General features: G+C 33.8%; 2 protein-coding genes across 10 annotated transcripts in view; one reads left to right on the top strand and one right to left on the bottom strand.

Annotated features, from left to right (window-relative positions):
- LOC123563140 (U3 small nucleolar RNA-associated protein 6 homolog) overlaps window positions 1-13,811 on the top strand; it is a 127,644-nt gene that overhangs the window by 41,597 nt on the left and 72,236 nt on the right. The window lies entirely within an intron of this gene.
- LOC123563141 (GATA zinc finger domain-containing protein 3-like) overlaps window positions 8,198-13,811 on the bottom strand; it is a 32,354-nt gene continuing 26,740 nt past the window's right edge. For all 9 annotated transcript variants that reach the window (XM_045355763.2, XM_045355761.2, XM_045355762.2 and 6 more), the window contains exon 2: window positions 8,198-13,139. In XM_045355763.2, coding sequence (XP_045211698.2) covers window positions 11,600-13,054 — 1,455 coding nt within the window. In that variant the 5' untranslated portion in view covers window positions 13,055-13,139 and the 3' untranslated portion in view covers window positions 8,198-11,599. The remainder of the gene's footprint in view (window positions 13,140-13,811) is intronic.

The following is a 13,811-nucleotide window of genomic DNA, read 5'->3' as shown; positions in this document are numbered from 1 at the left end:
CGGAACAGGCTTATTTGTTTCTCGTTTATAAAGAGCACTTCCCTGGAGATTCCTGGAAACTGTTAAGAATTTCCAAGAAATGTCATGTAAAATTAATGTATTTTAAAAAATGTATGAATTATTAATCCAACAGTTCATGATGATGCATGCTGTTTAGTTATCATAATTTTTTGTATTGTCTGGTATTGCAACATGGAACTTGGCACGGATGAAAGCTTCATGACTCCTTCCTCCTGCAGAAAACTTACGATACAGCTCAGATTTATTTTTTGAATTGGATCATTGTGCTTTGAAATTCTCCATTATTGTAAAAAAAATTGCATTATGCATTTGCTCACAATAACAGAATGTTCACATTGTTTTTGTTTTGAATTAAATTGGTGTTATGGCCCTTTGAAGGTTGTAGTTTTGATGTCTCATGGTGAAAATGTAACACTTGCATGAAGCAGATGCTTTCAGTAGTTAAATTTAGACTGTTGTTCATCTTTTTGAACAGTTTAAGCTTTACAGAATGGTGTTGACCTACTAGGTCCCACTATGTGATGCAAACTACAGAATTGGTGAAGGCAGGACTAGATATTGGAATGATTGAAGTATGCACACATTATGTTGGTTTCTGATTTTGGTGAAATTTGTCTTAGTTGTGACCCATTGAAAGTTGATTCAGCCAGCTTGGGGCATCTGCATCAAATGGTATAATTATTAGTTATGTCTGAAATGTGTGAAATATATCTCCAGTTGTATTGTTATTAACAAAAAAATAAGTTGGACCAGGTTAGGGTCACCTTTAATCCGTTAATAATGAATCTGCTTGTTCACTATGTTTAGCTACATATGACCAGAATGTTACTTTTTATACATAACTGTTGGATGCCAGTGTGTTTCTGGTCTAATTGTTTGTGCATGATTCTAAACGTTTGTATTCTCTTTTAAGCTGGATCTTTGCAGAATACTCCAGGTCACAATGCTCAGTTTGCTTGCAAGGTTTGATTACAGTCGTATTATCATATGAGATAGATACATTTGACTGGACATTGCCCGTGGAAGGTATGAACTTTGATGTGACATTAGACTGTTGCTTTGCTGACAGTTTCCTTTTGTTGACAATTTTGTAGCCACAGAGATTTAGATGCAAGGTATGCAACACTTGGTAAATTAAAACACTATGAATTAAAAAATATCAAAGAAAAAAAAGTGTAAATATAAATTAAGAATTGTAGTTTGAAAAGATTCCATACTGTAATGCCCAGTGGGTTGCCATTTTGTAGGAATTACATTGGTATGTATGTCAAATGTCATTTGGGTACCGAAAGTTGGCATGGCCTCCTAGCTCTTTAAACATGCCCATGTATTTATACCCAAATGGAAACTTCCAAATCATGATACATTTCTTTACGGTCTCCCAATGGTGGTCTTTGAGACAGATTAAATATACGTTTGTCAGAGAATTTCATCTTCCTGGTATTGTTAATGAACGAGACAGACACTAAAAGGTTAATTATGACAGAATTCTGAATTCTTGTTCAAAATTGACCTTATTACAGATATTGCCGAATCCGCCTTTAGGGAGTTTACTTTCCTGGTAGAATGTCAGGTTGACCATGTGAAATATTATTATTTAGATATCAGCAGATGTGTTGTACTTCCTCTTTTTAGAAAGTGAAACTTGGCAGAAGTAATACCCTAACAGTTTGGCAGCCTGATGTGTGAGAATTGTCTAGTTGTAAACCACAGTCACAGTGTGGCTCCTGCTATATTTATGGTGGTCTTTCAGCTTGTCGGGTCTAATTCCACTAATGACTTACTTTTGGGATTTGGTTCTGTATCTTTTTAAAGGTTACACAATGTGATGTGTAAGAACTGACAGTTTGTGAAAACCACAAATTCCCATAGTGTTTTCTTGCCTTGGTGGTCTTTATATATATTGAATGTGTTTTGGTGTCATGATGCCAAGTATTATGAGTCAGTCTTATTGTTAAAGAACTTGCCAGCCCAGTACCAGTAAAGTTTTGCTGAAAAGGCAGCATCGATTGTTTACAGAATTTATTTCTTTGTTTTGTCAGTTTTAGAGTTTAAAAAAGAATTACGGTAACTTTTTTTCTCTGCATATAATGGTCAGTTTTTCCTAACAGTAGCATAAATGAAAGATGTATGACTTTAGATGTATTTTCTTTTGTGAAGTTTTCACAGAAAACATTCACCATGCCTCAACATTGGTAGACCTTTGCTTAACATGTTTTGTAAAAGCAACAGTGAGGGACTTGCAGAACTTGGCCCATTAGGGAGATTTAGGTTTAATTGATTGGAACATTTAACTCATTGTTACATGAATGTCTACTGGCAGCAAAAAAAATTGTAGTCTGTAAATAAGGTATTTTGAATTATCCTGCTTCAAAACAACATGTCTGGAATGTGTGTATTGCTATACTTACTGTGTTCCATCTTCTTATGGGCGTTTAATATCTTAAGATTAGATGCAGTGATGAACTGCACCGACTTCTGCAGGTCGTTGGCATCTCCCCACATATTGCTATGATACTGTTGATATGGATGTGAGGTTTTCATAAATATTTATATCTGATTATGACTATTCATTCCTCAACAAAAATGGTAGTAATTACTTGTGTATTAAGTTGCCGTTTTAACTTTTCCCTAATTGGATTACCGAAAATAGAGAAAAGATCAACATACCTTCCATTGAAGGATACAGAGTCTTTGTTGCATGAACAGTTATAAGTAATAATACGTTTTCGTGTGACTTTTGTGTTTCTTTGTACATTAATACATTGATTCTTTAGATCTCGACGCAGATGTTTCACTAGATATTAAACATTTGGAATATTATGGGCCAAGTCGACTTCAAAGGGACAATGTTTATGATGTGCACCAACTTAAGTCGGCGAAATTGTCATTTTATTTCAGATCTTTACGAGTTTTGTCCCCAACAATTGTGAGCCGATTAGTAGAATGTGAACATTAGCAGCAGATAAGCTGCTATAAAAAAACCTGAATAGTTGATTCCGTACTGGTCACAGTATTGTGAATAAAAAAAAACACCAAAATGTTGAAAGATTTATTATTAAATTTTGTTACACCAGTGTTTTATATCTAGTTTTTCAGAAGAAAAGATTGTTGATGTGGAAAAATGTTCCCTCATCCAAGCATTTTGAGATGTATTTCAAATAAATTTTCGCAGATCTTTTTTCCCCAAGTTTTGAGTTAGCCCTGTAAAAACGTGTTGGAATGGAATGGAGACTGGTTATATAGCACAAGGTTATGGACTGGCAATTAACATAAGGAGCCATGTAATTATCTGTCCTGATAGCTTCGTTAGTAGAGAACAAGACCATGAGGTAACTATATAAGTTTGTTTCGAATGTCAAAGTATGCGAGTAATGGGGCAGATTACCATTTTATACTCTGGTGTTTACAGCTCTAGTGAATAGATTGGGTTAATTTCTTACCGAGTATGAAATTAGATTGTCTGTCACAAATTTGATTTGTACTAATGTGCATAAATAATTAAATTTCTGAGAAAAGTGGTCTCCCATTATGTACTTGAAATTAGCTTGATCAAATCAGCCTTCAGTAATGTCATATATGGCATAAGATCCTAATGTAATAAAAAGTGTCATTGATTAATTTGACATTCCGTGCAAGGCATTTCGTGATTGTATAAGTGTAAAAAGTCTCGGACAAAATGAAAAAAAGCGAACCCTTCCTGAATCAGAGAAATGCATACCCATATAATTAAATGCACAGTAGTGGTATCAATACGAACTAAGGCAATCTTTTTTCGCTCAGAGCCACCTTGGACCAAACAATTGCTGAACTTGAAATACCACTTCCTTACAAAAAGATCGCATGTAGATCTACATTATGTTTAAAGAACGGCGACAAGCCTTTCTTACAGTACTATTGCATGCTTTCGTGATAATCTGTCTATCGTGTTGGAGGCTTTATGTACAATAACATGAGAATGCCCTTTTAAAGTAATCGGAAAACGTAGGTGAGATTTACTGATTACATTCAGTCTCAAGGAAATTTAATCAACACTTTCATTGCGTTTAATACATCAGCGGGTATTAAGTTGAAACTTTCAATGATCCTTATGTAGCTGTGTGTCTGCTCTGTGATTTACAACTGTAATTTGAAGAAAAAAGTAGACACAAAATTTGAGATTTTCTTTTTAATCTGTCTCATGACTGAGGTGAAGTGTTTTTCTCTTGTTGGTTAAATTATTAAATATGCTCATAATAAATTCATAGTACTCTGTCTGTTTATCTGTCTGTTTGCATATAAATTGCCTAGACAAATCTCAGATAAAAATATTGAATTATTTGGTATTCAACATATCCCAGACTGGTCACAGTCCTACATTTTCTAGTCATACTAAGTTAGATATTACCTCCCCTGATGTACTTAAGTAAGCCATACTTTTAAGTACAACCTTAAGAATCTAAACAATATACTTTTAAATATATGCTTAAGCATAGCAGTACTTTCAAGTGTAACTGTAAGAATAGCAATACTTTTAAGTATAACCTTAACAATAGCAGTACTTTTAAATATAGCTTTAAGAATAGCAATACTTTCAAGAATAAGTTGGCTTCTTATGACTCAAGATGACATTCAACATGGAGACACAAAACAACAGAATGTTTTAAGTAAGTTGACATTCACCTCTAGACTTATGTGGGGCATTGTCATTTACTTGCAGAGAACAAGTGTTTACTGCTGTGGAAACACTTAAATGCATGTAACTGAAATTATAAATGTAGAAAAATGGACTTGTACCCTAATCAGGGCCTCCACGGCCAAATAGGTAAGGGGACTTAGGTAGCTGGGTAAGGTCACTGACTTAAAATCACTTACCTCTAACCACGATGGGTTTAGAGCGTAGCTTGGGATGTAGGATTCCTTCATTTGAGGAAGCTATCTGGCTGCTTTTGGAAGGTCTGTGGCTCTACCCAGATGAACATTAATGCCCGAGGGTCACATTGGTCTTGCTCCGCCACCAAAAGCTAGAAATTCACCATATGACTATATTGTGTAGGTGTGATGTTAAACCATACAAAAAAAATTAACCCATATCACACAAAGAACCGTCCAGAAAGTTAAGAATGGATTCTTGTTTTAAAAACATTTGAGCTTGGTGGCCATAGGTTAAGTTTGTTAGTACTTTATTATGGATATGAAGAAATGTTAACGATTTAAGTGTCGTATATTTCATTGTCGCTAAGATATTCTTTGTCATTAAACTTTGTGACGAGAGCGTTGCACACAATTACATACAAAATTGCACATAAAGCGTCCATACATTACAAGATTAATGGCGATACTTCAAGTTTAAGTCGTGAAAAAAGGCATATTATAATGATGATAATGATGATAAATATAAAGTTTATGCAAAAAAGTGAAAATTTTCTCAAAGTTGCCAAAATTGATGTTACAGCTCCGACAATATTATAACGTATAAATTATACAGTTTTTATATAGCAGCATTTTCTCCTTTAAGCGTAAACCTCTAATCTTAAGATACAGAATGAGTAAATGTATAAAAAGTTTGATATTAAAGGAAAAAAGGATAGTATGATAAATTAGAAGAATGATAGAAAGAGACGTTTGACAGATTGGTTATACGAACTGGTAAATTGCATGCTGGGGTAGGTATGAAATATATCTCAAAGTATCATAGAAGACAGAAGTGGCATTTCCTAAACTTCTTGAAACTGTTATTGTTGGTGGGGGACTAATTTTCACGGAAGTTTGTTTGTGTCAAGTGGCAAAATGAGAGCTCAATCAGAATAAAAACAGTGACAAGTTTACCTTCAACTCTTAAAGATTCATACAAAAAATCTATTAGTTCAAAGCAACAGGAAGCGTCTGGAGCTGCAACGATATTGCACTGTAATATGCTATGCATTTTGGTGTAATATTTTTTATGCATGCACCACTTCGAGGAAGGAGTATATTTTTATGCTTATTGCAGTCTGTCGGCCTGTGGAAGACCAGAGAATGATTGGTCTGATGAAAGTCAAACTTCATAGGATAATTGTCTGCCAATTGCAATTGATGACCTGTGTCAAAGGTCAAGGTCATATTGACCTCAAGACTGCAAAATAAGTATAAAATACCACTTTGGCCTACTTTCATGAAACTATATAAAGTGAAAATGGGACAGCTAGTCTACCATCATGGGGGCATATTTAAGGGCGGGAGCAATTAATGAGCTGATGTACTGTAACCTGCCTTTGTATATACAGCTGTAATAGTAACCTGTATTAGAACACTGTGTTTGTTTATGGAGATAACTCCTGAAGCCATTCAAATTTTATGCAATTATGTCCCTTGTCTTGTCAAACCATACAATAATCGAAGTCAGGTAAGATATGATTAAAGTGATATGATAGAAAATGTGATAAAGGTTATCTATCTGGTAGCCAGACTTTTATATCTATAGTCTTATATTTATGTGAAAAATGTAATACTGTGTTTCATTGAAAGTAAGAACAATTATAATGTGGAAGTGAAGAAACATATTTTGTATTTCACCCAATATTTTTAACAATTCAGAAATTAAAAAAATTATTTAACTATTATAAATTTAACCTTTAGTAAATCTGAATGGTATACTATAATGACCTGATGATTTTTTTTTCATTTCTTCACTTTTTATAATATCCAATGCTTGTTTTTGTTTTAGTATGAATTTAACACATCAGTTATATCAGTCAGCAATCTAACTTCGAAGTGTTTTTCCCTGGAGCAATTGTGAATATTTGATGTGAGAATATCCACTGTTCAATCTTGATCAGACACTACAGTTGACATTCATACATGTACATTGAAAATTGATGAGATTTAATTGATTTTGAACTCTAATGTTTATTTTTCTTAATGATTTCCTTCTATAAGATGAGTCAAAATAATTGTGAATATTTTGCTTATAGGTACATGTAGGCTTGCTGGACCTGAAAGTAGCCACAAGCTAAATGTGATTCATTCTACAGTCACATGATACGGCAGTGAGATTTATAGTTGTTTTAGAAGTTATTGCCAAATCATAAATATTTAGTATGTTTTAACAAAATTATCCCTTCAGGGACAACATGAGTTGCACGCGTCAGTCATGATGATTGCGCCATTGATGCTCCTGCAGGCGCTGTTTTGCATTAATTTGATGGCAGTCTCCATAAACTGGTAATGTCAGTCAAGTAAAATAGGACTAGTTTTGTATGCCAGGGTCTTAAACCCTTGACTGGGACTGTTACAGGTCTGATAAAGTCTTTTTACATGAAAGACTGTACTACCGTATTTTCCCGAATTAAGGCCCCCCCTCTAATTAACGCCCCCCACCCGTTTTGGAGGGGGGAAAAAGTCAACAAGAACGAAAAAAAAATCACCTACCTCATTTTTATAAGTCCACATAATAAGTAATTTACAGTAAGTATCCAATGTATTAAGAATTAAACACACTATTAAACAGTACATGTAACGTAAATCCAAAACGTTTATACTAAGTACGGTACGTATCCAATCATCAAATAGAAAAATAAACGGTAAATCCATTTTTGATTTGTTTTTGCACCACCCGCGCACAAGCTTCCTGTCGACTTTAAACAAATTTGCGGCAAAGTGTTAACCTTTTCTTCGGCAGTTCTAATAACTTTTAATTTAAAAGCCGGCACATAAACAGCGTGTCAAACCACTGACATTGTGTATTGCAGTACCCGCATGTACTAAGGAAAATATTATCGGAGTACACAGCTGTTTGGATATGATGACGTAATGTGTAATGTCGCGAGCGTGTCACGGAATACATGAGGTACCGTATTTAAATGCATAATTTTAAGATAAACTGCATTAAATTAGATGCCAAATAATTACCTTTTGGGGGAATTAAACAACACAGAAACACTTTACAGTTGGTTTGAACGATGTTTTTAAGTTTTGTAAAAATTTTAATTCTTATTTTTTTACCTCAAATGAACGCCCCCTCTTTGGAAAATGTAACGCCCCCGGGGGCGTCTATTCGGGAAAATACGGTATGTCCACTACCTTTGCCCAAGAACTGTTAACACATGTCCAGGTAGAAGTTACTGTGAGGTATTGTTTACATATTTCTGGATAAACGGTGTAAAATTAAAGTAATTGGACGAAATAAACAAGAAATAAATAAATAAAAAGCAAGATATAATTGTTATGAAATTTTATTTCCAGCTGTTTTGTACATAGAGCAGGACTGGAATGACATAGTTACAAGAAACAATGATGTACAGTAACATAGTGCTTGACTAGTAACAAACAACAGAGAAATTCATGCTAAATTTTAATATGTTATGTGTTTCGCCAGGTTAAAAGGGTCCATCTTGCAGGGGTGTGATATTTGAAGGTCATTCAAACCTAATGGATTCCCACAGTTTTTGGGATGCTTACAATAAAAGCCAAATACATGATCAGATATGTTTTCTAACAAGAAAAATAAATGACATGAGAAAACAAAAAATTGTGAAAGAATATCAAGCAAATTGTCCTTCTTTTTAAAACAGTGTGTCACATAATACATCTTTATTAAGAATAACAAAGTAAGAATGAGGACAATGTTTTCCCTTTTGATATTTACTAGGATATGGGTTTCTTGAAATTTGTTTTACTTGAAAATGCTTGCAAAAAAAAATTATTTAATAAAGAAACTAAAGCCAAAACAATTTTGAGATGAAAAGGATTATTGTAAAATAATTGTTTTAAAAATATGTCTGACTTATTAACTGACAAACTATTGCTAAAAGTGATATAATTTCTGAAGGAAGTTATTTAAAGTTCTGACAATTATAAATCTGTAGGGAAGCGGCCTATATATTAGTTGCATAAAAACATAAAATATGAACATTTCATCAGCGGGAGTATGATGTAAGTAATGACTGTATCTGACGTTGATAGATGTGCAAAAACTTGAAAATTCATTAATCTGCGAAGTTTCATACTTGCGTTTTTCCGTCTAGGAAGGGTTCTTACATTAATCAGTGGTCTGCAGATGAAGTTATTGTTGAAAAGCTTTTGTCAGCCCATCAGTCTTGCATAACAAAATTTACATTTGTTTTATTATTTATGTTTGCTTGAAATAGATGTAATCTTTCAGACAAATTAGAACAAAAAATGGTATTCAGTAAAGGAATCTTCTTAATGTTATAGGACCCATTACCACAGACCTTCATGCAGTAAAATACAGAGGTGTAGCCAGACGCCGTTAGATGTGCAGGTATAACGTCGGGCAGTCTGACATTAATGCTGCCATGTTATAGGACAGCTCTTGTGCTTTTATTATATTTGTTGATATAATCTACCCATTTTGAAATTATTGATATTATAAACAAAGTCTGTAAAAATCATGATGCAGGCCAAGCCTATTGGCTTAATAAGTTGGATACACTACTGAGTGTTGATTTATTGGAAAACAATTTTGATTATATTTACAAATTTTTTCCTTTTTCCAATATTTTTAAGGTGAAGTTTATCTCAAACACATAGAATACCTGTTTCCATAAAAAAGATCATGAAAAAAATGTAAAGAATAATCTAGTGAATAAATCTGCATTTTTTCTAGATTTTTAAGATATAAATTAAGAGAAAACAGTATTTCTACTAGTAAAAAATGTAAATATGTGGTATTTCAGATAGAAAATTGACAATGCTTTGTGTGTTCTGTATCTTTTTTTAGGTAATCGTTACAACAATTTGTTTTGTTTCGGTGGCATTTCATTGATGGAATATTTAAATGAAATATCAGTTTGTGTATGAATAATAAATGGAAAAAGTATGAATGAACCTAATGGGATATTGAAGTCAAATGTATATTTAAATGCTTGCAATTAAAATTCCGTTACAGCAAGTTATATATTATACATTAGTTGGGTCTGCGTTTGTAACAGTTCTTCAGTTTTGATTAACTTTTTTTTTTGCAATGTTGGATGATACAGCAGTTTTTTCAAGAACATTCTGCAGTCAAAACTTTGATTGTGACTTAAGGAGCAATATTTATTTAAAAGCCATCTGTGGAAAAAAAAACATCTGTACGAAATAGCCAGTTTACATTGACACTTTTAGTGCATGCTGCATTTTATTGTTGATTAATTTCACTTTGTTTTCAATTGTTAAAACATACTCAGATTTTTGTTTCGTAACTTTTTTGTTTTAATATGCTATATTCATATATCATGAGAAAATGCAAATGAAAAACTGCAAAATTTGAACACTTTAACAATTGGAGAAGAAAGAAAATGTAAGACCGATGTACTTGATGTAGTCTTGCGTTATAAAACATTTATGTGGTAACTGTAATACAAGTTTGATTAGTGTTTAATGGATTTCTTTTGATCTCTCTTTATGTTTCTTTGCTGCAAACATTTCTACAACAGAAGTCACTTACTGTCACAGATCCTACCTTTAACCCTTATCCTGCTAAATTTCTGTAATGAGCTTGTCCATCTTTTAGTATGGACAGTACCATTAACTGTTAAAAGGGGTGCTTACCAAAAAGATACTTACTGAATGGGAAACAGTGCAGCTCATGATCAGACTGCATGGATGTGTAGGCTGATCATGATCTACACTGGTTACATAGGCAGAATCAATTGTATCAAGCTTGATATGGGATAACTTAAATAAGCTGGCATTTTTTTCTTATATTTTTGCTTTATATGTATCAGTGTTGCCAAATAATGCAGTTTATGGGAGATGATTCCAAGACTATACAAAAAGCAAAGCTGAAAGTTTAGCAACAGCAGACAAAAATGAAATATATATGTTTCAGTATAAAAAGTTGTGATAGAATCATGTTTGTGATCTTGCCTGACAAAAAGAAACAACATCAAAAATTTGGAAAAATTTGATACAGTCAGAGGACCTTAGTTCAATACAACTTGCTTTTATTCAACCAGAGCAGCCCAAAAATTAAATTGTTGGATAGCCCTAGCAGTTGATAAATATGATCCCTCCACAAAAGTATTACAAGTTCTCTGAATAGATAACTGTCATCTTAATTTGAAGATAAAATACAACGAAAATCGAAAAGTTTTTCAGAACAAACTGTATTATTTTGGACCATTTATCAAAACACATATACAAGCCAGAACTGTACAGTACACATTGAAATATTCTAAAAAGTTTGCCGTTTATTGTAGAAAGTTTGGCACAATATCACATACTGGAATGGATCTCTGTTTAGTTTGTCTTTTCACAAAGTCAATAAATAATAATATTATAGCACAACAATGCATTTTAAGAGTAATCAACTATTTCATTTTGCAGGTAAGTTGAAAACCCGCCATTAAGGTGATTAGATAACTCTGATAAAATGCTCATTTAAAAATCTTATTTTGTTCTAAAGGCAAGATAGGTAGAGTGACATGAATGTCATTAGTATAGTAAAAGCAGGACAATTGTTAAATAACAATATGTACTTGTCTCCATTTATTGCAGTATTTTATTTATCATTTCATTGTTTTGAGATTATTAACGTAATGAAGCATTTTTTCAGAGGTATCTCTCTCCAGACCTTAAAACAATAAGAAAACAAAGACTTGTTCAGAGCCAAGCACTATACAACAGAATACAGGGAGGGATCACTTAATTCCTCAATGTAAGGCTTATGCACCATAGCTTGTGTTATCATAAGTTTTTGTGACGTCTCCGGTATACTATGTACCGGACTCCTAATACCGTACATTCTATTGTCTGGATTTATAGGTCTCATATGACTCGTAGTGTTTATATTATATCCAGGAATGTGAGAGTTGACCGGCATATGAGAGTTTACTGGTATGTGTCCGTTCATTGAAATCTGGTTATTTAATGGAAGCTGGTAACACAACTGTTTTTGTTTGATTGGTCCATGGTCTGTTACAGGACCAATGTATCCGATGCTATGCATCTGGCCGAAACTGTTTGTATCACTTCCGTAACCAATACTGTTAGGCTGGCTGAATGTTCCATCACTATAATGACCATGCGGATGAATATTGTTCCGATTAGAACAGTTATCAGAACACAGTTTAATTCCATAATTTCCAGCACAAGTAACCGGTCCCACATGGCTGTCGATGCTATGCAGTCGACCACCATGAACATCGTTTATCGATTTACTAATGTATTGTAAATTATTACATGACTGTCCAGTATTATGACTTGACTGTGCAGCACTATGACTCGACTGTGCAGCACTATGGCTGAGATTACTGCTTGTTAACGGCATCATGCCAATTTGATGTTGAGATGCGTTTATTGCAGGTGCACTGCTTGTATTATGAGATTCACTACACGTATTTCCAACACTGTAATGCTGACTAGTTGGTAAAGGTAACCTTTTTCTATGACTTTTATGTTTACTTGAGTTTCTGTTCACATATGACACTAATGGTTGCTGTCCCATTTCATTTGGGTGTATTTTGATTGGTTTAAATAGTGGAGTAGAATCGTGTACTTGTAAACTGTGAACCCCACCTCCATGCCCACAGTTCTCCTGTGCATTTCCTGTACTGCTGCTAGCACTGTGAATGTATTGTCCAGATCGCGAACTGCGAAATCCCGAATCATCTGAGTCATCAGATGCTTGCGAATTTGGACGTATACTATCACTTCTCTGCACATGAGCACTATTATCCACATGACACTGAATTTGATTTAAGTCTGAAAATCCACTGTCTGGGTTTGTGCGATACATTGCTGGATTATCAAACCCCTCGGTAGGCTCTGGACTTTCCTCATAATTGTCATTTGATTTGTTCTTGTTATTGTTGTTGTGATTGAATGTATCGTTTAGCAGAGAAGAACTTGATTTGAATGGAGGAGGTGGGGGTGTCGGGGCTTCATAATTCTTCCCCATTGAACGTAGTCTCTCTATCTTGTGTGGATCATGCTTCTTGTACAAAATCTGGTTTCGAATTCTCATTTTATACCAACAGTAGCAGAATACGACGAAAAGGGCGATGGTGACCAACGCCGGAATCAACACTCCAAAGAAGAACAGTAAATTCATGCTGGATCTGTTTACCATTCTGAACAGGATAAATATGTCTGCTCAAGCGGACTGAAAGCCATCTTTAGAGGTCAAGGTGACTGCTGTGGCATGAACGGAGTACCTGAAATACACAATGATATGTGCATATTATAATATTGCCAGTATGAGTAACAGGTTGCATAATACTTAATGTAATTATTTACATGGAGCCAGGATTCAAATCTGTGGTTGAAAATAATCATATCCATTAAAACTGCAGAAAAAAAAAGGTTTTTCCATCATTACCTGCAATCAAATATCAAGAGACATGGTATGCATGTTCCATATAACATTCATTACACCATACTTCTGAAATTTTTATGCAGTAGCTTGACACGCTATGTTACTCATAGAATTTCAGGTCTTGTCTGACACTTACAGGGTGACATATTGTGCAACAGCAAAAACCTTCTTTTATTACTGTTTGAGAATGCATACTTCTACTGTTATTATTCATATAATATGCAAATTTACGCCATTAAAGATGATGCTGTGACAGTCCTGTCACTCATGTCGCACTAATTTAAATATTAAACTATTAAAAATTCATAAATGTGCAAGAAGTCAATATTGTGATTATAGGTTTTGTAATTAAGATATCAGACAAAACTATAAATGTGTCGAAAAGCTTATATTTGGACGTTTTGTTTAATTACAGTCGTACGTTTTTTGTTTCTTGTTTGTTTTTGCTCTTGGTATTTTGAGACATTATAACAATTATAGCTGGCTAATTTTCTTCACTTGGTTGATTTTC

This window comes from Mercenaria mercenaria, chromosome 2 (assembly GCF_021730395.1).
Source record: "Mercenaria mercenaria strain notata chromosome 2, MADL_Memer_1, whole genome shotgun sequence".
Classification (NCBI taxonomy): domain Eukaryota; kingdom Metazoa; phylum Mollusca; class Bivalvia; order Venerida; family Veneridae; genus Mercenaria; species Mercenaria mercenaria.
Note: the sequence above shows the minus strand (reverse complement) of the source record. Positions and strands in the feature narration are given on the sequence as shown.